Source organism: Dendronephthya gigantea, unplaced genomic scaffold, assembly GCF_004324835.1.
Source record: "Dendronephthya gigantea isolate DGI-Jeju-01 unplaced genomic scaffold, DenGig_1.0 000009F, whole genome shotgun sequence".
Lineage (NCBI taxonomy): Eukaryota > Metazoa > Cnidaria > Anthozoa > Malacalcyonacea > Nephtheidae > Dendronephthya > Dendronephthya gigantea.
Window position 1 is genome coordinate 1,154,997 of NW_021163019.1, and position 27,245 is coordinate 1,182,241.

At 37.8% G+C, this 27,245-nt stretch overlaps 3 protein-coding genes across 4 annotated transcripts; 1 reads left to right on the forward strand and 2 right to left on the reverse strand.

Annotated features, from left to right (window-relative positions):
• Positions 1-404: 404 nt before the first annotated feature.
• LOC114517470 (serine/threonine-protein kinase 36-like) lies at positions 405-10,953 on the reverse strand. The gene is made up of 18 exons (XM_028537202.1): positions 10,539-10,953; positions 9,758-9,936; positions 9,404-9,477; positions 9,241-9,315; positions 9,083-9,151; positions 8,909-8,986; positions 8,756-8,776; positions 8,596-8,634; positions 8,441-8,469; positions 8,284-8,336; positions 7,966-8,027; positions 7,621-7,743; positions 6,970-7,026; positions 6,781-6,880; positions 6,250-6,345; positions 5,024-5,119; positions 1,159-4,778; positions 405-494 (listed from the first exon to the last, which is right to left on the reverse strand). The coding sequence occupies exons 1-17, from the start codon at positions 10,589-10,591 to the stop codon at positions 3,556-3,558; spliced, it is 2,427 nt and encodes an 808-aa protein (XP_028393003.1). The 5' UTR covers positions 10,592-10,953; the 3' UTR covers positions 405-494; positions 1,159-3,555.
• A 104-nt stretch (positions 10,954-11,057) lies between these two features.
• LOC114517740 (external alternative NAD(P)H-ubiquinone oxidoreductase B1, mitochondrial-like) lies at positions 11,058-15,094 on the reverse strand. 2 transcript variants are annotated; one of them, XM_028537551.1, is made up of 9 exons: positions 15,017-15,094; positions 14,299-14,900; positions 13,759-13,988; positions 13,417-13,665; positions 13,201-13,334; positions 12,838-13,055; positions 12,505-12,677; positions 12,080-12,158; positions 11,058-11,901 (listed from the first exon to the last, which is right to left on the reverse strand). In XM_028537551.1, exons 2-9 carry the CDS (start codon positions 14,541-14,543, stop codon positions 11,481-11,483), a joined length of 1,749 nt encoding a protein of 582 aa, XP_028393352.1. In that variant the 5' UTR covers positions 14,544-14,900; positions 15,017-15,094; the 3' UTR covers positions 11,058-11,480. The 2 variants fall into 2 exon arrangements, with proteins under 2 accessions (XP_028393352.1, XP_028393351.1); XM_028537550.1 differs by having other exon boundaries at positions 14,299-15,078.
• A 5,397-nt stretch (positions 15,095-20,491) lies between these two features.
• On the forward strand, positions 20,492-22,904 carry LOC114517721. The gene is made up of 2 exons (XM_028537523.1): positions 20,492-20,750; positions 21,722-22,904. The coding sequence occupies exons 1-2, from the start codon at positions 20,583-20,585 to the stop codon at positions 22,547-22,549; spliced, it is 996 nt and encodes a 331-aa protein (XP_028393324.1). The 5' UTR covers positions 20,492-20,582; the 3' UTR covers positions 22,550-22,904.
• The last annotated feature ends 4,341 nt before the right edge of the window (positions 22,905-27,245 follow it).

A 27,245-nucleotide genomic window follows, 5' to 3' on the forward strand; every position in this document is an offset into this window, starting at 1 on the left:
TTACAAACTCTGAAGTGAGTCTCCGATGGGGTAATGTTAAGTTATAATTTATGCTACGCTAATCGATGCTATACCAGTATTTACATATATATAAATAACACCAACACTATATACATCATCACACACGGTTCTGATCAGTCCATTGAACTAAAATTATTATTCCTAATCGAGTGAAATGCCAAAAATCGCAATGAAAATATAATATAGGATAATGGCAACCTTGGTGAACCTGCAAACAGAAATTTCAGGTTCTCTGTTAGACGGTTAGTTAGTTCCTCACATGCAATACACGTGTGTCTCGAGGTGAAATATATAGGCACAGAACGGTAGCCTTTCAAAGATTAGTTCAATGAATTAGTCATCAGAACCTCACAACCAATTTTTTTTTCAATACCCAGTTCAATGATTGTAGCTATAACAAGTCGGGTACACAAATAATTTAATATAACTACAACTTGTCATGTTGCCACGCAGCTTCATAAGAGCAAGACTTCCTGCAAAAATAAACATTTGAAGTAAATAAACATACAGTATACAAATGAGGAATTTGCTGGCATTTTTTACCATAGTGGTTTAGTTCAGTACTTTACTTTTCCAATGAATAGTTTTTGGAAAGCGATTTCCACAGACATTTTGATGTTCGAGATAATGTGAAATTTCAGATTACGTAACCATACTTCAAGTTAGAAATCTGAACTAATCTGAACTAATCTCGTATTTAATCTCCCTTTTGTCCTTTACATTCAGTGCAATTTGAAAGATGCATGAATGCCTAAACAAAAGGTTCACGCGAAGATAGATGTAAGATTTACCTAACAGGGGTAAATCCGCTAGCGATTCTGATTTAAACAGATTTTACAGTGAGTTTCGTGGACTAAAACCGCATAGGGCCTGCTTGGATTACCAAAGCCAGTTTACCACTAGCGATGTTAGGGCAAATTGGAACTATGGATGGGGGTACATTTGATGTGAATATCGAGCATTAGTCTGCAATGAATTTTAATCGCATTGAAAGGGATTTTTTCTAGTTTACTGTAAATTACCAAAGATTTTTTACCAAAGTACTCCTTCCAATGGTACATTGCTATACGGGCGTTAAGCACTTCGAAGAAAACAGTTTCAACCTAATAATCTTAGGAAAGAAGGTTTACGACTTACATAATCGTCATCAGATAATTCATCGGGATCTGATTTTTGCCCCTTTCTTCGGAAGATATCTCCAAATAACGATGATGGGCTGTCGTCACCAGAGTTTCGTATTGTGACGGAATGTTTTCTATTTACATCCTCGAGTTTATTTTGTCTCCTATCCCCCGCCAGAAGCAAACCTTCATCACTTCCTTTCAACTGAGCGCCTTCAACGCAGATGGTATTTTTGGTCGAACACGATTCCAGGCTCTTTTCTTTCCGGCCGAATGTTCGAAAGTCGTTAGAAATCGAGGGTGGAGGATTTTCACACCCTGTTCACCATCGTTCGTGCTTTGTTGCCATTTTACTGTGTGTTGATTTCTTTGTTTTGTGTTTTCGTCTTTTTTCCTCCTGTTATCTTCAGTTTGTTTCTTGTTTAGTTGCCTCTGTTTAGCATCACGTTTCTTCTGTCCTGCATTTTCTTTGCTTTCATGTGCGTTTTTCTTGATAGGGCTCGCACTTTCTTTTCCGATCGCACCACCATCGTCCCCTTTCTTCGAACTTTCGCCAACCTTCGGTGGACATTCCTCTTGTATATTCTCGGTAAACTCTTCATGATGGAACAAATCGTCAAATTCTCGACCAGCTAACTTTTGTATCTTGACCGTCTGTCTGTCCCTTAAACTGTCTAAACAAGACATGCTGTTTATTTTGTCAGGGGAATTTGTAGAGGCGTACTTAAGCTTACGTTTTCTTGACTGCTTTACCAAATCCTGAGTAAGAATATCTGTAGGCAAATTCTCAAATGCATTCGTTTCTCCGGGTGGAGACGAATCTGGTTTTTCATTTGGTAATTTGATTAAATCATGTGATCTGTCCTCAGATTCCTCCATAACTTTTTCCCCAACGCATTTGTTGTTACGTCCTGAAGTCTTTTTTTTCGCAGGGGCTTGTTTATAAATCTCGTGGTTTCTCCGCGCCTTTCCAGATCCTTTATTCCTTCCCGCTGCGCCACTCGGCGTCTGTGTACTCTCAACGAAAGGCTGTTGAAATATTTTGTGAACTTCAGCCAATGAATTACCACGCTTCTGTTCGCCTCGGATAGTCGCTTTCTCGACCTCGGACAAGCCTCCTGGCAGGAGATTCCCTGTTGAGCTCACATCACTGCTAGGCGTATCGAACACAGATTCTTTTCTTGGTAAACGTTTTGGCGTTTCATTTTCGTTCTTGGTTTGGGCCGATAACATCTTACTTTTGTCTTCATCACTCTTGCGATACGTTTTAATTTCCTGCAGATCCTTACAAGTAGGAACTTTATCATAGAATGGTCGGAAATTTGACGATTTTGGTGGAGTAATTAAACCGTAATTGTCGTCTATAGTCACTGGTGATCTGTTTTGCTTTGTCGTCGATGTAACCACAAGCGTCAACCGCTCCTTAGAAATAGGGCTGGTCTTATCTTCGGAAAACGATTTTGTCCTGTCACTTTTTGTGTGAAACACGCCAGTATTTGAAGAAACTACCCCTGTCTCGTCATCAGAAAGTGCATCAAAAAACGAATCCAAACTCGACAGCTTTTCTGGCAACGATTTTTTTATAATACTTCTTTTGTTTCTGCTTTTAGTAACCGAAGGGCTTCCTTCTTTATCTGAAAGTTCTTGCAAGTTGGCCGAGTTTTTCGAAGATGGTTTTTTTACTTTGGCATTCAGTGAATGCGAGTTACTGGCTGTTTGCGGGACCTGGTGCCGACTACCTCCCGCAACAGACGCGTTTGTGCTTGAGCACACTTCATCGGAACGAGTTGTCGAGGAAATTATTTCATGCAATGAATTTGAGTATTGTTCGTTTTGGTACTCATTCGACGTCGTTGTCGAGGTAGCTTCTCTTACTTTGGGTAAAATGGTGGTTGTTCTGGCTTTGTTTGTAGAGTTACCTTCTATTTTCCTTGATCGAAGTGTTTTTGTTTCCTCACTATATCTTCCACCTGCAGTAAATGTCAAAGTTTCAAGATTCTCCGTTTCTTTTGCTTTAGACGTCTGAATGTCACCCTTCGATTTTGTCGTTCTCTTCGAGAGTGTACAAAATATTTCTGGTCAACTTTGTCAGAGTTCGGCTTATATCGCCGATCCGGGGTCCTTCGAGCCGGAGGTGGATTAGAATTTTCCTCTTTGTCACTCGATACTTTTGAGCTGTCGTTAAAGATTGCTTCAGGAGAAGTAGTTGCATTACTAATCGTGTTTATTTTCCTGTTTGACGATCCTTTTTGAAAGCCCCGTTTTTCAACAACTGTCCTATTAGTCCTTCGAACCTTGTCAGATGCTAACTCTTCGTGACTGGCTACACTCGACGAATCTTTAGTAGTCTCAGAAGAAATGATTGGATTCTCCTCACCTACCACCAGGTGTGTTGAACTCATCGGAGTTCCTTTCAATATTCTTTTCTCTGGCAGCAATAGGTAGTCCTTCGAGCAGGAGAGATACTGTTATCTATTTCCTTCTCAGCGACGCTTTTCCCCGAGGTGGTTTTAATTTCCGGAGACAAAGCCGGAGTTGTAGCCGGTGATTTACTCCGCGTCATGCGTGGCGTCCTACTGTTAATGTTATCCTCTGGCATGTCGGTTGAAGCTGAACAACAGCTTTCCGTTTCAGAACCGCTTTGTTTAGAAACCCTCGATGGTTTCTTTTTCAATATGTATTTTCGCCTACGCTTGCTGCTTCTTTTCTGTGCTTCAGCTTTTGAAAAGCTTGGATTCGTGAAAAGGATTTTCACACTGCAAGATTCGTTAAAAGTGTTATCTCTTTGTTCATGTGAGAGATTGTAAGAACCTTTATTTGCGGTCGAGTTTACGGCATCACAACTGTTAATATGCTCCTTTTTTGCAGCTGTTTTCTTTGCAAAATTTGGCGACAAATGCACGTTCAGGGTCTTCGGTAACGACGATGTGTCCCCACTGCTCGGAAATTCTCTCAAATTACTTTTTGATGAACCTGTCTCTTTCATGTTGCCCGGTTTGACGAATGATTTCAAAGATGTGCTATATTTCCGCCCTTTCTTTGCAGGAATAGGCTGTTCCCTTTTAGTCGTGTTGACTATACTGTACGATTTGCCAGATGCGTTGCGATCCATCATTTCGCGTATTTCATTTGAATTGCGATTTACAAACATGCCAGAATTTTGTTTCTGATGGTCTTTTGGGGGATCGGGGATAAAACGTATTTCCTCAGTCGTGTGTAACACACTACACGATTCATTGAAGTCGCTGTATCTCGTATCCTCTTTTGCTGAAGGTCTACTTGCGTCAACGTTTTCAGTCGATTCTACACCAAATATTATCCGCGTATCGTTATCGTAAAGTCTGTCTGTCTGGTCCCTTTCAACCGCACTATCCGATTCGCCTTCAGTGTTTCCACCATTCGTAACTTCTCCCGTGTTTTCATTATTTCCGGTCGAAGATTCATCTTGGTAGTTGAAAGGCAAGACTTTCATAACGTTGTCCGCTCGGCCCGCCTTATCTGCCTTACCATCATCAGCTCGCGTGCCCACGCGAAGAAAATCTAGTTCGGAATAGTGAAGCTTCTTGATTTTCTCGTCGATTTTGGGGCGATGTGGATACGTGGATGGGGTCAGAAGAATTCGAGAATTACTTGACTCTGAAAAAGATAAAAACGATGCAAAATTTTACTGTAGAGCATTTTGCTAACGAGCACACGAAAGACAGGAGGCATCACAGAATCAGAGATATAAAGAAAGTCCACCATAAGTGACGCGATGGCCATTTAAAGCCAATTTGTTACAGCAAAATGCTTTCACTTTGGCGGAACTTTAGTTGACCAATGAGCGTATGCTCTACACGCTAACTGACCAATCAGCGTTGACGACGATGATAGAAACAAACCTTGTGTCCAATATCCAGGCGGCAACAACAAACCCAGAGCACATTCAGGCGCCAAAAATGGATGACGTACTGCTTCAAGAGGAGACAGGCGTAAACCTAAATTTAATATGAATCAAACTGTAAATAAAAAGGTTGACCTAGCCTGGTTGTACCCACAGGTTCAATCCCCGTGAGCGCCTAATACATCTGAAGAACGTACGTCGTAAAAGTGATGACCGACCAAAATTTGTATTTTAACTTTGATATAAATGAAAAATCACAATATCTCATTACTGTGCGGTACTTGCTCCGTCGGACAAAAAATCGGCCCCCCAAGATCCATACGAATTCACGTATTCACGCTCAAAAATAATCGAAATAAGGCGTCACGCAAAACAGGAAGCAAATTTCACGCTCACGCAGAGGCTAAAAGAGAGCATGCCTAATTGAATTCGACAAAATAAATGACAAACATCAAATATAAATAGAAAGTCAGAAACAGTCCAACAAACGCTTTTGACATCTTTTCTGTGGGATCTAGCCATTTTTGGAGCAGCCTGGATCACGTAATCACGCTATTTCGCAAAAGAATTCACGAAATCCGCCGCTTAAATATTTAAATATTTGAATTCACGATTTCACGCACCGAAAATAATTTAACCCCGCGATAACGACCGAAATAACAGCCATTCACGCTCACGTAAAAATCATTGGGACTCCAAAAAATTACTCCAGATACAATGTAGAGCTCACTGCTACGTCACAGAAAAGTAACCAATGGCCGGCCGCCGTCTGTGGAAAAAAGCGCGCGAAATTTTTAAGGCAAAAGCAAAATGGCTTCTAGATCTTGCGCTAAATGTACTTCCTTTACAAATAAGGAAGAAATGACTAAATTATCAGCCAAAAAAAATGTAAAGTGCGGAAAAAAAGACGAAGAAACAATACAGAACCGTCTCAGGTACGTATTTGTTATTTTATCAAACGTAAATCGTGTATTTTTTATGTGTCTCGACAAAAGGTCGAGTCTGTCCTTTCTAAACTTCTATAGAATTTCAATACTTGTCTGCTTCTTCTCGGCTTTTTACTGTATATATAATCTGATAATTAGTATATAATACGGGTAAAAGAATAAATCTTAGGCGAATGTTACTTACAAAGGCACAATAACTCTGACTGCGTATTGCTTGATTGAATATTTGTACAATATGTTTTTAAAAATGTCAGGAGCCGTTGATGATTTATCTTACCTGGATCAAAGGTGAGAAGCCTTGCTATGAAATCTGCAAAAATGTAGTCAGTTGATCCCAACTTCTTTAGGATATTAACAACATTTTGGGAATAGCCTACAAATAAGAAGGAAATCATTAGTTAATTGTATCATGATGTAAAACAAATATGATTCCAAATAGTTTAACATATTAGGTGTAATTGACAACTAAACAGGAAAGTTTAACCATATATTTTGAGTTTAGGATTTAAGATTTTTAGTGCAATTTTTAAAATTTGTGATCTCTATGACTTTCTGATCGATTTTTGACCTTTTATATTTCATATTGACAGTTGGTAAAATAGTGAAATGGAATATATTTCATATTGACAGTTAGTAAAATAGTGAAATGGAATAAAAAGTGTTAGATGGCTAGTAAAAATATATTCTCATGTCCCCCTGTATAATAACAACCTTATTATAAACCCAATTGTGCAGTGTGTACAAAACTAATGAATATACCATGCAAAATTAAGGTCAATGACCATGTTGAAGTGTGCCACAAACCTACCTGGGACAGATTTAACTCGGCCAACAAATTTCTTGAAATTTGAAAAATATTTGCCAGATTGAAAAGGACACATTGGAAATGGACCAAGCAATGCTTGCATCTTTGAAAATAAAAATTGTAAATTGAGATCATCTCTAAAAGAGAAGATTATTTTTTATTGAATTATAGATGTAGCCATCCCATCCATACCTTCTCTAAAATCTCATCCTTTGAAGTTGCCAGAAACAATGGTTCTCCAAGATAAAGCTGCAAATTTCATAGAAATCAAACAATGAAACAAATAAGTGTGTCTTAAAGTTAAATTTTTGTTTTCTTTTAGGGGGTAAAAATTTAATGTGTAGGACTGTTGCCTAGCTTCCAAACTAAAAATGAAAATGAATTGGTGATACAAGTAAGTCCTCTTCAATCTTTACATCACTGTAAACTTTTTTGTCTAATACTCTGGAAATTTTTTAATCAAATAAGTATATATAATTTAAAGCGCAAGCACGTTTTAACACCTTTGGCTTTGAAGTTTAATAACCAAACAACTTGATTGATTGAAAATTTATATTTCATATGCGTGTGTAGCATCAAGAAGACAAAAATCGTCATATTTTTGTTGCATATTACACTTTTTACGGCCATTTTTTTGGCTATGAAATGTTATCGATAATAGACAATTTTGGCACGCGCGAGTCTGCATGACAGTTCCTTCGAATCCAAATAATTGCCATTGAAATAAAAATCTTGAATCTGGGATCATTGAAACATCAAACGGAATGCCTTCACTTAGTTGCAACGTCGTGAAGGAAACTAGGTAGTTACAGAAATCATAATGGCCTGGATTACCACACATACCTCCGCCAGGACACAACCCAGTGACCACATGTCAATCTGAGGACCAAAAGGTAAACCAAACATCACCTCGGGAGCTCGATAGAACACCGTTTGCAACTCAAACGAACCAAAATACAACGACATCTGAAAAAAAGAAGACTCGTTTTGGCTGCGTTTTTTTTCTCAAAACACGACCGCAGAAGATCACGGTAATGGTAACGGTGAGTGGTTTTACATCCTGGAATAACTTTTCATATTCAAACAGATTTTAATTTCTGCAAGTTTTTCTCAGAAGAAGTTCGTGTAGAATAATACGTAACAAATAGCAATCCATGCTTCACGAAAGAGCTTTTGTTGTACTCTTACCTCGTCATGATTCCAATATATAGCATTGCCAAAGTCGATTATTTTGACATCGTTTTTATCGCCTAGAAATGTTTAGAAATCTCAACACAATGGATACACAACGAGTATAAGAATATATAGAGCAGACTTGCATGTGTGTTGAAAGATTCCTAAATTTTATAGCCAAAGGCAAACACTAATGGGCAAATTTTTAACTGTGGGGTATCCTGTTGAGAGGAAGCCAAGAATTGGCACTTAGCACTATCAAATTATGCTGGGAAGATATAATGTGATCATTCACATATTCAGCATGGTCTTCTCACTGCATTAAATACTCACCATTGGTAAAGAGAATATTTTCTGGTTTAATATCAGCATGGATAATGTTTACACTACAAATGAAGGTAAGATAAAGTGATCAGATGAATGTGTTATCATCATATTTCAATGATATAATATTAAAACTGGGAAAACCAACTTGGAAACATTGACTTACCTTGATAAAACTGCCAAACACTGAGTAACCTGTAGATTAAATTACATAATATTTAATTAAGATTAGCTAATTAAAATTCCACTTAATTTCATTACTTAGCAAAGGAGTGTTAAATAATTTTATAATATGTGATAAACATGCTGCATAAAACCTACTTGAAATGCAATCTTTCGTATCAAGTTAACTTTTTCCACCTATAATGTTATTTCACATATATTAATTTAAGTATAGAAGTACATAATTTGAACCCATGATCTTAACTATGTTAACAGTTATACAAAAATGCATAATATCTGGTTTGTATTTTCACTTTACCTTGCTTGGAAAAGGAAACATCTACATACAATGGAATGATAAAATAAATTTAACTCTACAATTTTCTAAAACTTAACATTTAACAATATAGTTCAAAGATGATATGTATATATAATCATGCAGTTACACAAATAATTAGAAGCTATGTTTCACCTGAAAATATTTGTAAAGAGGCGTTGGAGAGAGAAACTCAAACACCATGCAGAAATGCTGACCAACAGTGAAAACATTCTTTACATGAAAAATAGGAAGTATAAACAAAAGTATTCGTATCAAAATGAGTTCTGGCCAAATTTCAACAAGAATTTGTATGCTTTTCGGCATTACCAGAATGTGGGCAATATTTGCAACTTTTAGAAAGTCTGCTTTCTTAAGATGAAGTAAACAGCTTGCTTCCTACAAGGAAAAATATTAAGAAAAAAATATAATTATATTAAATATTTATAGTTATTCATACTTTGGAATAATTTCTGCACAATACCTACCTGAGGTCCTAAATTCTGATAACTTGCATGAAGGAACTTGATTGCAACATGTCTTTTCTTTGGATGAAATATATCCTGTGTTTTTTAAAATAAATGCTTTTATAATAATGATGATATAAGATTACATAAAGTATGAGATAACATTCAAATATTAATCTCTAACCTCTGCTCTAAATAAGAGTGAAGATTGACCCTCTCCAACCTTTGCAATAACTTTGTATCGTCCAGCAAGGATTGCTACAAGACATTGGTAATATATAATTGTTAAATTTTTTAATGAACCATTATATACAGTACCCAAACTTGATTCTCACTCTTGTGTCAGATTTCATGCACTGTACCATGCATAAATGGTTGAATTCTCTATATTCATTACATTGGCTGGCTTATTTTTCAGTTTTAAATAAGCACATTGATTGCAGAAGTAGATACAAAATGTAAACAACATATTTACTTGTGTATATCTTCTGATAATTAAGTAAATTAACTACAGGGAATTGAATATGAATACACATACAACCAGTTATGGGTGAGAATTTTTCTTCATTGGCTGACTGATTTTGTAAACATATTTCCTTGTTTTCTCCATCACCGTTTCTGATTCTTTCATAACATTCTCCCAAGCCAACAGTCATTTGGGCAAACAAAAAACATCTTGGAGGATTTTCACAAACAAGACTTCTTTCTGAGATCTGCCTGGAATGAGAGCTGGAGAGCTGACAAATATGAAATAGTTTGTACAAATCTCCATGATCAATTGGCCTATACTTGGCACTGTATTGGTGTCACTCCATCTTCAATAATCAGACATTCAGTTGTCTGATTTAATATCCTACTGAATTGAGAAAGGCTTTTGGATTGGCTCAAAATATTGGCTAAATCATTCCAGGAAGGGGATAAATTGACAAAGATTTTAATATTGTGAAGACTTCAAGTCTGGATTAATACTAATATTAGTAATATTTAAAAACGTGCTTTGAAACTGCTAAATGAAGATTATATCCAGTCCTGTACTCAACCACAAGTATACAGGCTATGAACTATCAAAGTTGTTCACGATGGTCTCAAATTTGCAGGAGAAAATAGAGAAGTTACTTGAAATACTCAAGACCCAGGGTTTGATCGGCTTTGTTGATGGAAATCATGGAATGAATTATGGTAGACTCGTAAATGTTTTGGTGATTGGTCGAGTAGAACGTAAACAATACAACGGAGACGTAAATATTTAATATTTTCGAGTGGAGTTATTTCATATTTATAAATACGCATCATTCAGCTACATAGCGGAGGATATTTACCTTGGATCTTGCGAAGGATGACGAAAACTTTGTAAATCGTTGTACTTTTTCATACTTTTTGGCTGGATCAAATTTCAACATTCATCCGCATCGTTGATCGTTTGAATTGCCGCCATTTTGAGAAAAAAATCAAACGTAAAACTTGAAGTACTTCATGTTAGGATATTCCAATGGTCAGCCAGGGGCGAGCTAATATAATCTGGCATCGCTTGTTAGTTGTTGCGTACGTTGAGCGAGCATGCGAGCTTCCCTCGATCTTCGAGATCTTCGCAAGAACCCCAAATGGAAGTTACCTTTCTTGGCTTTTTGCTGTGATGCTAAACTTTCAGGTGAAGTTTGTCTAGGTTAGGTCTCTTGGGGACATTTCACAGGACCCGAGGGTGCAAGTCTTTCTAGACGAGGCTTTTCTGAGTTCCAAAAGCCTCTTTCATCGAAATGTCTTCGGAGATATGACCAGTGCTCTCGCAATTTAAATATGAATACTTTTTATTGTGGGGGAGGATGACAAAGAACATTTGAAAAGAATATATTAAATATTCCTCCCTCCCCTCGATAGAGTCAAGCTTTTGTAAAGAGATTTTCTTAAAAGTTAACTAAAAGTGAGAACGCTGGATATGATACCCCAAAATTCTCGTCTCTTTCCACGTAAAAGTCTGGAACAAACTTTGAAAGACTCCAAAGTCTAAGACCAAGTCTCAGTTTTTGAACAGATTTTGGAATGCCCCAGAATGTAACTAACTCTCTTTCTATTAAGTAAAGCTTTCTCTAAAAGACTTTGCAAGACGTAAAATTCCGGGAACTCTTTTGCTGAAAGCTTTTTCAAAGGGACTTTGCAATTAAGTAAAAAGCTTGGAATAATGTTTAGAGTTTAGTTAACATCAATCTATCTACATTTAAAATAACCTTACAGTTATGGTGCCAATTATTTTTACCTATATTTATTCAAATTCTTGAGGTATCGCGTCCGCTAACTTTAGTTTTGATCCAATCGAAGGCAACCAAAAACCTTGTTCGCCAGCCCACACATTCGTTCAAATACGAAGCTCTCCATAACCACATGACCCACCAGCCTGACAAACTACCTAGAACGGGAACCTTAAGAACAGCTTTGTCGTCGCCGACGTAGGCGAAGGAACCCAAATGACGGTACTTGAATGGCTCTAAACCTGCGTTTTTGAAATCTTGGTCTTCGTGCTTTGAATGTAGGGCAGTGAAGTGACTGCCAAGGTAGTGTCCTTGTTGCGAAGCCACCTGTGCGGTCGCTGGGTAACTGCGAAGTTTACTGTCGACCTTTTTAAGAACTTCGCGAAATTCATTCACATTTAATCTCTTGTTCCCGTCCTTGTCAACCTCGTTAAATGCTCTGGGAAAAGAAAGCTTAATTAATTTTTATCTTTAAGATCGAGTTTCCAATTGTGTGATTGGAAAAGTTCCGCAAGTTTTCTGATTATAATTTCACAATTTAACAAAGTATTCCAGGTATTCTTTGGTTTGAAGCAGTCATCCTTGGTGAACAAAATAAACATACGTATCTTACGTACTTTCTCAAGGATTTTTGCCAAGCCGTTGAAAAGTATGATGTGACCTGCGGATATTTTCGCTTTGCTTCTTCCATTATACCTATTAAACAAATACAAGATGTTAATTACGTACTTCAACATCGTATGATTAGGTACTGTGAGTCTGTATGGTAATGGCAAGATGTAGCCATGGTAGAACAATGATAAGGTGTGGTATGGTACATTAAGGAAGTTATGGTATGGTAAGGACTAAGGTGTAAGATGTATCACATGTTTGAAGGTAAAATTGGCATGGTAACTAAGGGTATGGTATCATATCAAGATATGGTCCAGTATGGTATGGTATGGTACTACGTAAGTTGTGTTATGTGGAAGATATGGTATAAAACGGGTATGCATATTAGATTTGTATAGTTGAAGATGGTATATTGGTATGGCATCCTCACCAGTAAATTCCTCCATAGTCAGAGCACCATCAGCATCTTTGTCAGCTTTTTCAAACCATTCTTTAACTGACTTGACTATTTTCTCCTGTTCCACAACTGAACAATCACCAATGGCATATATTGTTCCATTGCTGTTTTTTACTCGGAGATATTCATCAGTGATCAAACCATGCCTAAAACACAGGAATTTTTTCAATGGGGAAACAATATGGCAAAGGTGTGAAAAAATGTGTCTATTTCAAAGAGAGGATTGTCCATGTTTTAAACTGGTGCACCAATGTAACATTGTAAAAATGTACATTGTCTCGGTGACCATTTTAATTAACCAATGACCTGTTATTTTGTTCAGGTAGTTTCTTTGCAATCTCCTTAGTCAAAGGTAATGGTGCAATTCCAGTGGCCCAAACACAAGTACCATAGGTTTCAACTCTCTTCTCCTTAGTCTTTTTATCAAATATAACCAGTGAATGTTCCTTGACTTCAGTAACACGGGAGTCTGTGACACAGTCAATGTAATCCGTCTTGAAATGCTTTTCTGTGTAATCACTTATCTGAAATTTGCATATTCTGGACTCATTTATTTTGAATATCTATTCTAAACAATATATGAAGTACCTGAAGTTTCTCCTTCTTTGTCTGAGGTTTGTCCTAAGCTTGAATACTCAACTTTTAAAATAGCTATTACAACTTGTGTACCTGTTCATCATAATTGTTCAAAATGTGGTCACGGCTGTGTACTAGGGTGATCCGGGCATGCTGAACAAGGTCTGAATATTGCTTCTTTAAATCTTCCTTCACAAAGTCACGTAACTCAGCTGCAAACTCTACACCTATCACACAAAATGTGGAATATTCACAATCTCATGGTTATTTTAACTATACTCAGTTTGACTTTCTTTTGTTTTGACTCACCTGTTGGTCCACCTCCTACAACCACAAAGTGGAGCAGCCGCTTGATATCACTTTCAGATTGGTCTTTGATTGCAGCTGTTTCAAAACAATCTACTATGCTGTTGCGAATCTGACGCACATCATCAATTGACTTCAGAAAGTGACAGTTCTCCTCAACTCCTGGTGTATTGAATGTATTATTTCTTGAACCAACAGCAACAACCAAGATATCATAATTCAATGTGAATTCGGGATCCGAACTGGTAATACCTAACAACAGAAAGATAAAATAATGAAAAATTATGCTTTGTACAATATATGTTGAGCCATATAATATCTTGGATCAGTGTTTATCAGCATTACCTGATACATCCCGACATTTGATGAGCTGTTTTTCCACATTAATATCAACACACTCTGCCTCGTGAAACCGAACCCCATTCTTGTGCCATTTACTGTAGATCTTTCTAATTGGCTCAACAAGACTTCGGGCTTCTAGTGTACCAACTGTAACACTTGGTAGCAAGGGTGTCATCAAGAAATAGTTTCTTGGTGAAACTATTTCAATGTCATATAAATCTGGCTTAAGGTTCCTTAATTTAATACAATGCCTGATTCAGAATATATTTTGTAAAGATTCTTTCAAGTTTCAACTTAGGTCTCTCATCTCTGAGCAGGAATTAACTGAACCTTTGCCTCTGTTCTGAACCCATGCCCAGCCTGCTTAAGAATCATAATTGTTTGTTACCTGCTGGAGGCAATGAAACACTTTGTAGCTAACATTTTGAGTGAGGATATTTATTCTATCATCAATTTACTCGGAACTTGTTTTCGCATCTGCCTATTTTAAGTTTCAATCTTGCGATCGATTGACTATTATTGTAAGTACCCTTGGAATGTTACCTTAAAAAGTTTACAGCTGCCCATCCAGTTCCTAATACTACAATCCTCTTTCTTTTTTGTTCTTCAGAGGCAAGTAAGGTTGGTGCTAATCTGTGCTTTTGGGATAAGTAAAGCACAGAGCCAGCACCAACAACAAAGACGCCAAAATATTTCACAGCGGGATTGAGGTTTTTTGCGGCCGTTTTCCTGTATTTACTTGCAAAATAGACTATCCGTTTTACAAAGTCCATTCCATTATGCGACATGTTTAAAAAAATTAAAAATCTGCCAAATTACAACAAGATGCAAACAATCACACCCTATATAACGCACTGCAAAGGAAACAAATTGCAACAATTCATGTTCATTTAATGACAGATGTAAACACGAGTCCAGGCCTCTTCCATATAAAACGAGAATTTACGATCCTCTGGAGATTTCGTTTTTGATACAAGTTTTGATAAATTTAAAGATGATATTACCATCCATTCCATCCTGCGCATATTTCTGCTCATAACAAAATAAGCAAATCCAAAAGTGGCACCTTGGGCTCGGCTGGATTGAATTAAACATTAATCAAACTGTCATGTCGCAATGACGAAGACCTTATGGAATAGTGATGGCTAAAAAATGTTGTATAAACAAGTTGGCTGTATTTTTTCTTGCATAACTTTTGTTATAAAGAGTTATGTATAAAGAGTACATTTAATGTGATCTTTTCAAAAGATTAATGCCTTACATGTCAATATTCTAAATTTCTACGTCCGCTCTGTTCTCAAACCAGTTCCATCAGTTCTCTCCTATTTCGCGCCTCTTCGTCGAAATACTTCATGTCATTTTAACATAACTAATATTACTCTTACACTTTTTTGCCAGAAAACTCAGCCAGATGGTTTGGAATTAACGCGCGTTATTATATGGCAAGCGTCACTTCCGGTAAAATAGAGCTCAGTGATCGGCTGAGAAGAATTTTCAGCAGCCATTACTTTTCCGTAATGCCTAATGGACCGGCGTTACAGGCGGATGTCTGGCATCCATTACGAGATGAAAAACAGAAATTCTGAATGAAAAATGCACAAATAAATGCTCAAGAGGAAATTTAATTAACCTCGCTTGCTCGGTCTTTACCGATAAATGTCGGACCTCGACTTTTTGCACAAACCTCGCTCTTTTTAAAACCAGGTCAAAAAAACGGAGGATTGTGCAATAATCCATTTTTTGACAGGTCACTCCTGTTTGTGAATATGTATATACAATAATCTCGTTAATTTATGGCCTTACGAGTCTTGATCCCTTAATATAAAACTATCGTTAATGTGATAAAACTTAGTCTCCCCACTATAGATTTACCACGATTATAAAGATTGAAGCAAACTATTTACATGTAGCATCACAGTTATGGAAACGACCAGCAGTCTCCCATGCGGTGTTCGTGTCACATGATAATCATTGCGATAAGAACGATAAAAGAATTCACTTGTGGCAACAATTATAATTTCAAATTATAAAAATTAAACATGGCGGAAGCCAAAATGCAAAAATGTGCGTTCATAACAGTAAAAACATGGTTTAATTGCATTATGTGAATCAAGGTTTAGTCCTCGATTGTAATCATTATTATCGAGATAAACCCATGGTCATAGGCGGAGTGGGGAGCTTAAAATACTCGTAATCACAGCAAATCATTCAAACTCGATAAACAATTCGTATTCATAGCTTCATATGATTATGAATATAATATTCAGTATGCATTCTAAATTACAAACAGTGGAAATTCATAGTATTACATGTGGTTCCTCTGTATGTATATAAAAGGTCGCCCTTGTCAATGTTATTCGCCAATTCGATGTTTACAAACGGTACAAGCAAAGTGTGCGTATCAAATGTCGGGTGTATAGTTTGTGGATAAGTACCAATAGTTCACCACTTTGGCACTTTCTATGTATGTTAATATCATCTCAAACGAATTCTTGTATCTTCTAGCCAACAGTAAACTTCGCAAACCTTTCATAATGTACAGATCAATTATTAATCAACGCCTTTTGATTTACAGAGCATCGCATTTTCGAAATATTCCAAACAGCATGAAGTGGTCAAGTTGCACGAAGTCGCTTCGTGTATTCATACAGGAGAGCCGATTTTCGGCAAAAGCGCGTCTCTTTCCCGTTGCCATTCCTCGATCAAATCGCTATGTCTTTTGGAGGTCGTATTTCGAGGTGATTCACTGCCACTTAAAGTCCTTGAATGTTCTCTTCCACGTCTTAGTATCGCCTGTTGTTTGGCTTCGAACTTATCGCTTACATTCACAAGTTTTTTTGACAATGTCACGGCGTCTAGACTCAACGGGACGGATTGAGATCTTCTATCACGAGTTAAAGGATTGCCAAAATCTCCCATATATCTAGTAGACGGCGCTGAGGTACTTGGGTGCATCCTAGTGTAAACGTTGTCCACACTCAGACGATGTCTTGTTGTACGCCAAGGGATTTCTATAGCGTCTGTTGTCCGTAGTTTTGGCGTAGGGGGCTGGACGAGTAATTCCGGCACATTCAAATTTATCTCATCGTCGTGCTGAGAGGCGGGGGCTTCGTCCAGTAATGGCACCCCGGTACGAGACATTTTGACCGTCCGTTTTCCGTCTTTAAGGGTTCGTCTGTCGTTCCGAATCGCTTCGGCTTTAGTCACAGTGCTTTAATACATTTGGTTGCTGTTGTTTTCAAAAGGCGACATTTTTTCCAGAAATTAAACAATATAGCATTCATTGTGAAACCAAGATTGGACCGATTTTTCAACCAAACGAATATCAGTGGGAAAGGAAAGTCCGGGGGAGGATGCAAAAGCGGCGAAGATTTATATTTAGTCTAACGCTCAAAAAGCATTTCTGCTAAACAATATGCTCGTCCGCATGTGTATTGCATTGCCCTTTCATAGCCATTGTAGCTATTCTCATGCGAGCGATTTCATTCATCGGAAAAGCTGACGAAATCTTAGCCTGGCCTCAACCAGTCTGTTAGCAGCGTCGTTCGTATCCAAGCACTATTGATAACTGAAAACATGCACACGCTTACATAGATCGATCTTACCATTAACTGTGATCTTACACAGGCTTTTTACCTAGATCAGTGTCTAAACGATTGGGCGCGCAGACTTCAGGGTACCCACCGAGGGTCAGTGCTGAGGGTACCCCTGATCCTAGCCAGTGACCCATGTTAAAGCCAATTGTGCTACCTATATCGTCGATACGCGGCTAGTCTGCAAGCCTCGGCCTCGTATAAAAACCTCTATAAACTGCTTCAAAATAGATATCTTTGACATTCTTTGTCATGGACTTATAGTAATCATGCAGTAGATTTAGATTTTAACCAATTTCTTCGAGATTCATGAACTATGGTTCAGGATTATTAGTTCTTTTCAAATTGGTTGTTTTTACGGTCTGCCAACATGAATATATTAATATACCCCCCGCACTTAGGCCCTGTCCACACGTATCCAGATACTTTTAATAACGGAGGTTTTTTATCCGTTTTGACATTGCGTCTACCCACTTATAAACGATCTTCCGCGCCGCCTGTTTACAGCTAAGAGAGCCCGCTCTTACTGTTACCAGGCAATAATAAGTTACCCCAGGGTTTTGGTTGCCTCTAATTATTATTAACCTGTTCGAAAGGAGACTTAATTCAAGCACATTAAATTCATGAACTTAATTCATGAACATCGACATCCAATCATAAAAGCAATAATGCACGAAATTACTGCAGTTTTTATCCACATATTCAGAGTGAGTCTTGAGTGGGCGGATAACAAGTTTCATCGATTTACGACATCGTTTCAAATCGCTTTGGTTACGGTGCGTCCGAACGGACCGGATTCGTTGCGCTTTTAAAAATTTTCATGCTTGTGGGCTTTTTAAAGCTTAACGGATACGACCTGTATTTTTTCTGGATACGTGTGGATGCTAAGCGAAGCCGGAAATAAATGTTTGGGGATACAAACAGCCTCGTAATCTGAATGCAATGTTATTTATTTTACTATTAAAGCGCTTGGGTACGAGGCTGGGATACAAACCAATCCATAGACGCAGTCCGTGATATGTTGTGTTACACTAGTAAAATATTAAAAAATAAACTTTTCCAAGCTTTCGGACGAACGGGTCCATCATCAGGGAATAACTGGCGTAAAAGCAAGTTCTAGTTCATACAATAATGAGTTAAGCCTAAAGTTAAAACCTATTATAAAGGGGGGGGGGGTGCCAGAAGCCTGATTAATTACATAATTCTCTCTATTCAAAATGACAATGGTTTATAGTTCTTATTTCCTTAAAATCGGCTTATAAACGTCAGGAAGTATTTTACCATCATCTCTGTTCGAAATATGCTCAATCATGCGTGCTCCCTTCCATTTAAGTTGTGCCCGTCTGCTCTCTTTTTACATAATAATTTCGAATCATTCGATGCTATACCATGTTGACAATCGTATTCGTGCTTAGCCAAAGCCGATATTCCATCTTCCCCAAACAAACTGCTGCCTTGTGTTCCTTCTCTAGCGTTTCAAAAGCTCGCTCTGTTTTCTCCAATATATTCTATATCACAACCTGCACAAGGAAGACTATACAACCGTTGTCCCCTGTCTGTTTTTTGATTGATAATAAATCCTTTAGTTTTACTCAACTGTTTTTTCAACGTGCATATCGGCCTCACTGCAACCATAAACCCGTTTTTAATTAAAGTCCGTTTAATCGCTCCGTCGTATCTTGAATATACGGAAGAACCACTAAACCATTGTTCTTATCCAAGTTTGTTGATTGTTCATCATCGCCCACTGGTGAATTGCTACTTCATATCTTCTAATCATATCTCCTTGTCTTTTCATGTTCATCGTCTACACGGATTGCCGGACGTGCAACTTGGTTGGTTCCTTCAAAGGAAGATGCAACCAGCCATGGTGTTCATATCAGCCTTGATGTTCCTTTGGAGCCCAGTTAACGCTCTCTAGTAACCTGTTTTATCAATTATGTACCCCGTGTACGATGGCGGAAAACAAAGACCCAAGGGCTCTCCGAGTGGCTAGGATGCTTCTGTAAAAATTGCGATTTTTTCGTCTATTGGTTTGCGATTTTTGTGTATTTTTTGGAATTGGTTTGCAAGAATGCCGCCATTATGCTCAACGTGGCCCAAAGTTTCGATCCGTTTCTCCAGAAGAATTATTCCCACTCGTACAGCCCCTGAAACTATTTTTAACTCTTCACTGGTAGACTCGCCAGCAGGTTGATTCACGTGTTTTGATCCCATATTTCAGGCTACTGGCATTGCAAGAAGCTGTTCTAAAACGGCACGCTTTTTTTCATAGTCAACGTGATAGTTGATAGAATTGCGATATTCGATATTTGATTTAATAAAAACACTAATGAGATTACTGCAGTTTGGATCGGCATAATCAGAGTGCGTCCACACGTACCCAGATTCGTTGCGCTTCTAAAAGTTTCCACGCTGGAGAACTCTTTTTAAAGTTATCGGTTGCGCTCTGCGTTTTGTTGGGTACAATTTGTTGGATACAGGATACGTGTGGATGCTAAACGTACCCGCAACTAAATGTTCGTGGGTACAAACGAATTCAGATATGTGTTGACGCGTTCCGTGATACAACTAGAAGATAGACCCGGAGCCAATAACGTGGGCTACGGGAGCCTTAGATTTGACTACGGCTCTCGCTACCGCTACGAGATTCGTCACATTGACGTGATATTCGTGATACTTCGTACTGACGTCAGAGACTTGTATCCGTCGCTCATCTGACTACGGCATTTTAAGAAAATTTCGTAGTTCTGACTACGTGATTTAAAAAGCAATAAAAGTTGATATTTTCTCATTTTTTTCCAGAAAATGATTTGAGAGAACTGTTTTTATGACCATGGTCTTTGATCATGTGTATTTTTCAAACTATAGTTGGCGCAAAATTTCCGAAATATTTCACAGGATAAATATGCATTTATTATTGAGTTTGCAGAGGTTTATCATGCCAGCACGCGGTGGCATGCATACAACGTTTGTTTCGCGCCACGTGCCGATCTCGTGGCCATAGCGGGAGCCGTGGTCAAATCTAAAGCTCTCTATTGGCTGCTCATTAAACGAGTTAACGTCAAAAACCTGTGACGCCGATTTTCATTATTCTTAATGATTAAAATTATTTAACTTCCGGCGGCTATGTCTATGTTTTGCACAGCTCGTTATTCGCATAGACTATAGAGTTCACATAACTAAAAGCGCTTCGGGCTACTGCGTGCTCATAGAGGAAAAAATCTTTCATGTATGGAGGGAGCTCACGAACAGGAACAGCGTAATTCACCACAAGAACGGGCACATCTTGCCGAACAAAATGAGGAGAAGAAGGAAGCAGATGAAAGAAATAGACGTCAGACAATATTTCAAGCCCTTGCTGATTTTGTTTGTTCTGACAGCTTCAACAGTTTCTTAAAGGTAAATATTGAAATCTTCGTAAACACGTACTATTCACTGAGTTATTCACCGGGATCATGTCATATACTCATTTCAATACCTTCACGTTTTGTCTTATTATATACTCTTATACTCATCTACGGTGGTAAGTTTGTAGCTTGCACCAAATATTTTCGGCGTGGAATACTTGCCAATTTCTGTCAATTTTGGCTCAAGAAAATCTGAATAGCCGGAATGGAAATTTAGTGACAAACAAATGGAAATCGAAACAATAACTAGCATGCTAAATTCTTGTTAGAAGTTTATATCTTAAGGTTTTAGCTGTTGTGTTGTTAACTGTGTCTGTCTGTCTATTTCTTAAATAGTTTCAAGATTCTGCCGCTTTAAAATCTGCTTTGCCGCTGGTAACTGTACAACCGCGTACCAACGCCGACTACAAGACGGCCTAGAGTAAAATTTCGGAGCTTTCCACCCTGTATATCCATTTCAATAACTACACCTTATATGTTTGTCATGTTGTATACGAATTTTAATACTTACATTTAACGCTTTGTTACCTCGCGTTGCAAGCAACAGCGAGGTCTTAAATTCGCTAACGTTTTCCGAGTTTTCCTTCCGGATCGAGAAGTCACAACCCCCCGGCGTAGCTCCATAAGACCTATGCCAATGACAAATGTTTTCAGGTGGTTTTAAATCAACTTAAAATATTTCATCATGATCCTTTCATAGCAATCTGTCGTCAGATCCGATTGTATATGTTTAGCTCCACCAGCTTTTCACTATATAAGTTATTTCCTTCACGCGTGGACCGACAATAATTGCGCGCGCAATAAAAAATTACAAATTTGAAAAGCTATATATTTTCTGTCATTGTATTTCAGCTTTCGCTGTGCTTGGGGTGTCTATTCGCGTATCCATTTCAATTAGTCAGCTTAAATTGTTACATAGCTATTCAAATCTATTTGTTTCTAATGTTATTTTCGTTATTTCAGGTCATCTTCATCTTGCTTTGCATACCTCATGTGATTTCGACTGTTTTCTTCTCCATTTTTGACGCATGGTGCAATTTATATGAGCGAGCCTCTGTGACCAATTGTTCCCAGCCTTTCTTCGTGCCGCATCCCAGACAATGGATCTCAGCTTGGCTCGTGATGTCAATCATATCTCCCTGTCTTTTTATGTTCATCGTCTACACGGATTCCCAGACGTGCAACTTCCAACGGAAGGGGTTCAGAAAGATCTACAGAAAGGGATCGTTTGGTTCATTGATGTTTTTACTCGTAGCGTCACTCATATATTACTTCGTTCGGTTGGTTCCCTCAAAACAGGATACAACCAGCAAGTTCATATCAGCCATGATGTTTCTTTGGAGTCCAGTGAATGCATTCGTAATTTGTTTTATCAATTACATTCCTCGTGTACGGTGGCAGAAAACAAAGACACAAGGGCTCACCGAGTGGCTAGGATGCTTCTCTAAAAATGCCAATTTTTTCGTCTACTGGCTTGCTATTTTGGTGTATTTGTTTGTAGTGATTTGTAAGAATGTGGACATTATGCTGAACGTGGCCCAAAGTTTCGACCCGTTTCTCCAGAGGAATTATTCCCACTCGTACAGCCCCTATTGGGGGCTGATTGTGATAATAATTGGCTTCAATTTGGCGTTTCATGCACGTTTGCTCACCTTCTATTATGAAAAGATTTTCTACGGAAATAGAGATCTTTTTGCAGAACCTGGTGGCGATATGGTGTTTGACGAGGAAGACTCGACAGATATAAAATTACAAGAGTTGGCGCATGAAGAGAGAGAACACTGCGTTTAATATCAAAATCCGAGCACACCTATGATAACATCACCTTCGTAACATTTTCATTTCATCTTTACTTTTTCAACCTTTATATTTTTGTATATAGATTATATATTACTCCAGCTCATCCAGGGCAGGATGGGGTGTCTGTGTATTGGCCATGTATAGCTCTCTTGTATGCTGTTCGTTTTCATTGTGATATTGCTCAATTGCACGAAAAGATTTTTATCGCTTTCCCGGTGCAGCCCATATGGTAACATGAATAAATGAAGACCACGCATTTAAAGAATCATAACAGTACTCTCGGAGGGAGGGAAGGTGAAGGGGCGATATTCAGGCCGAGACGAACCTTGAACTGTTGTTCATGCTCACTTTTATAATGATTATAAGAACATGTCGCAGCTCTCGGAAGCTTTCGTCCAATTGGATAATGCTTTTCTATGCTTTCTAAAGAACGAAGCTATGCTTTTGGTTGAAACAGAAATGTATTGTAAAAATTCAGCCAATGAAAATCACGTGAAGCGTGATATGTATTTTTTACTGAGATGTAGCAACTAGCAATATTCCACGGGAAAATCAACAGGCTGAACAAGTTTCACTGCGATAAATATACTCCCCCCAAACCCAAACCACGTTCCCCACAGTCCTTAAATAGCCCATATAATCCCCGCGAAAGCAATAAAATGTTTATTCTTTTAAATTGGCCATCGCTATTATCACGGATGCCTCGGCTTAATCGGTACCAAATATTTTGATGCCGAGAGATGCAAATGTTTCTTACTGTAAAATAAATGCTTTCGTACAGAATAAAAATTACACTCTACGGATGTTTTCCTATACAAATACTTCGAAAGGCTCTTCACTAATATTTATCCCTCAAAAGTAGTCTTGCTGAACAGCATGAAGAGAAAAAGAAAACAATTCAAATAAATAGACGTCAAACAATATTTCAAGCAAAATGAAGCCATTAGAGATTTTGTTTGTTCTGACGGTTTCTTAAAGGTAAATATTAAAATCTTCGTAAACACTCTCATAGCTCTAGTGTCGCACCAGGGTTATGATATTAATATCGAGTTACACTTTTTCGGGACCTCCGTCCATGCATTTGTTTAGATCCCGTCGAATAGAATTGTAAAAAAGGCAGAGTTTTTACGCTCCTCTTGTAGTGTAACTCGGCTCCAAATACAAAAATGGATCCCTAAGGGTAAGGGCAATTGTTTTTACATGATAATAGGAATAGATGGGATGGGACTACCATGCATGTAGAATACCAACATCACGACGATGGTTTTCTATCGATAGGGTTTGGGGTCATTGAAAATAAATGAATAATTAAGGAACTTTAAGCATTTTTGGACGCCATTGACGTCATGTTCACAACAGCAAATATCTGGTTTCTCGCCATTCATCGAGTGAATATTAGCATAACTATACTAAAATTAATCAGCCTAAATTGTTGTGATATACCTATACTCATCTCATTTATTTGTTTCCAATCATAGTTTCGTCATTTCAGATCATCTTCATCTTGCTTTGCATACCTCATGCGATTTCGACTGTTTTCTTCTCCATTTTTGACGCATGGTGCAATTTATATGAGCGAGACTCTGTGACAAATTGTTCCCAGCCTTTCTTCGTGCCGCATCCCAGACAATGGATCTCAGCTTGACTCGTGATGTCAATCATATCTCCCTGTCTTTTTTTTTGTTCATCGTCTACACGAATTCCCAGACGTGCAACTTCCAACGGAAGGGGTTCAGAAAGATCGCCGGTGTGCGATTTTGGTGTATTTTTTGGAATTGGTTTGCAAGAATGCAGCCATTATGCTGAACGTGGCCCAAAGTTTCGATCCGTTTCTCCAGAGGAATTATTCCCAGAACCTGGTGGCGATATGGTGTTTTGACGTGGAAGACTCGCTTGAACCGGAAAATAATCGCAAAGAAGGCTCCAAAGATATGGAAATGGCTTTATAATAAACCTTTATAATAATAATAATAATAATAATAATAATAATAATAATAATAATAATAATAATAATAATAATAATAATAGAAATAATAATAATAATAATAATAATAATAATAATAATAATAATAATAATAATAATAATAATAATAATAATAATAATAATGGAAACTTTATTAAAGGTTTTCTTATTTACATATACTCATGCAATTATAAATCTCGCTTAATTAGGTAATTTATAATTGGCTACTTGAATCACAACTAAATAATATGTTTATATATATAATAACGACTATTAAATGACTATAACCTAAGTAAAGCATGCCAATTTTTTATACAAAATGTTTCAAAAAGCTAACATTTCTGGGCTTCCCCATTCCTTATTTCGACAACAAAATATATAATAAGTACTTCTGATAGCTATTGTTGTCATTTTATTTATGCAATATGTTTGATATTTCTTGTCGAGCCCAATCTTATCTAACATATCCAAGAAACTAGAGCACTCACTTGCAAAAACACCTAATGAGCTTATTGAAAGATTAATTAATTTAACGTCATAGAAATGCTGTTTTTGTTCTTGTACCAGTTCTCTATATTTGTGTTCTTTCCGCTTAACGTTGTTGTGAAGGTTTGTTTCATAGCCAACTGTCAGTTCAACCACATAGAGGGTGCCATCCGGATGTGATATTAGTAGATCAGGACGATACGATTCACCAGTTAGGATGGATGGATTTTTGAAACCAGGTAGATCAACGAATAGTCTAGAGTGATGGACTGTAGTTTGGACAGTATTGGCAAGCAAATTGAGGATCGAGTTGTGCCTCCACGTAAAACGTTCCAGGTATGATTGACAACCAGCGACCACATGTAGTAATGATTCTGGGTTGAGACAAAAAGAACATTCTGGACTTGAAGATATTCCCCATCTATGAAGATTTTTTCGCGTGGGAAGAGAGTTGTTTATATAGCGTATGGTAAAGTTGTAAATGTTTTTAGGAAGTTTTGTTTGAGCTGATGACCAGACCTTGTTGAGATGTGGTAAGGCGAACTTGGTAATACTCGAGAAAAAGGATCCTTGATTAGTCAGGGTGTTTTGAAGTCTATCTTCATGACCAGAGCGAAACTCTTTTAATACTTCTTTGGTGGAGTTGTATATGTCATATTGGATATTAGTATGGTTGTTGGTGGATTTCCACAATTCTTTAATTGCTTCGTTAGGAGAGTGCTTTAGGGCATTTCGAAGGACGGCTTGGCACTGGGTAAATTTGACAGAAGGAGGATAGATGTCTTGACCAAATTTATTGCGGGTTAAGTAAACAGTACTTAGCGTTCCTGATATTGGGATTTCAAGCCATTTACGAATGTATTGGTTAGCTACAGAGTCAATATTCTCAGAAATCCAAGTTCTTGACGGTGTCGCAACGGTGAAATGCCAAGATAGTTTTGATAGAACGTAGTGGCTATAGAGGAGGAGCTTATTTTTAGGGTGAAGTGGTTTTGAGTCAATGTCAGACATCAGTTCATCCATAAGCGTAGTTAATTCAGTCTTATGATCTTCATTAGACATGTCAAAATTGAAATAGCGTCCTAAGTATTTAAAAGAGTCTCCAAGGTTGATGGCAGGAATAAGGTTTTGGTTGATAAGGAGTTTTGGAAGGTATTGTATGGATTTGGTAATAGATTTTTTTATGCCAAATGTACTACATTTATCAACTCGGATTAGCATACTCGACCATTGGCACCAGATAGCAAAACGATTTAGCAGATGCTGGTTTTCTGATTCTTGTCCAGTAATTACAGCAGCATCATCAGCGAACTGAAACCAGTGAATGGGATTTAAAAGTTTAAACGAAAAACCAAATTGGCGATACTTTTCAGCTTTAATATGTTGTATGAACGTATTAAAACACATATTGAACAGCAGTGGACTGAGGCAATCACCTTGTAATACACCACGACCTACGGTAATAAAAGGAGTGCGGAATCTAGATGTAATTATTGAGGTCTTGAAATCAGTGTAGAGGCTTTTAATGACGAATTTAATGTGATCAGGAATATAGTGGTAATCTAGTACTGATTGGATTAGGTTATGATGTACTTCACCAAAAGCATTTTTAAGGTCAAGCAGTGTGATGACAAGGGATCGTTGATTGATGCGGGCTTTATTGATAATGTGGGCCATTTGCGCAGTGTGTTCTAGCGTGCCAGACAGACTTGGTGTGAAACCTTTCTGTATGTTATGTTCAATAAAATTATTTGCCTTGAGGAAGGAGTATATTGCGTTGCGAAGACAAGATGTGAACACCTTTAAAGGAATAGTCTCAAGTGTTATTGGGCGGAAATTCGACGGCAGATTTGTGTTGTCTTTTTTATGAATTAGGATGGTACATGCTCGTTTCCATTCAGGTGGGATCGTTCCAGAAGACCAGATGTTGTGTATCAGTTCAGTGAGGTATGTTCTCAAGAATGGGCATCGTTTGAAACATATTACAGAGAGTTGGTCGAGGGGGCAGGGGGAACCAGAGGCTTTCATTTTGCGTATAACATTAGTGATTTGTTGATACGTTGGGGGGTCAAGGTCAAACTGAACAAGAGGATCTGGTAGCTTTGGAATCCAGCTGGGAATTTGAAACAGTTTATTGGGGTTGATTTTAGCCAGAGATTGGGAGAAATAATTTAAACAGTCTGTCACGTTAAAGGATGGCAGGACAGATTCTTCTCTATTTATAATGTTTTTAACATA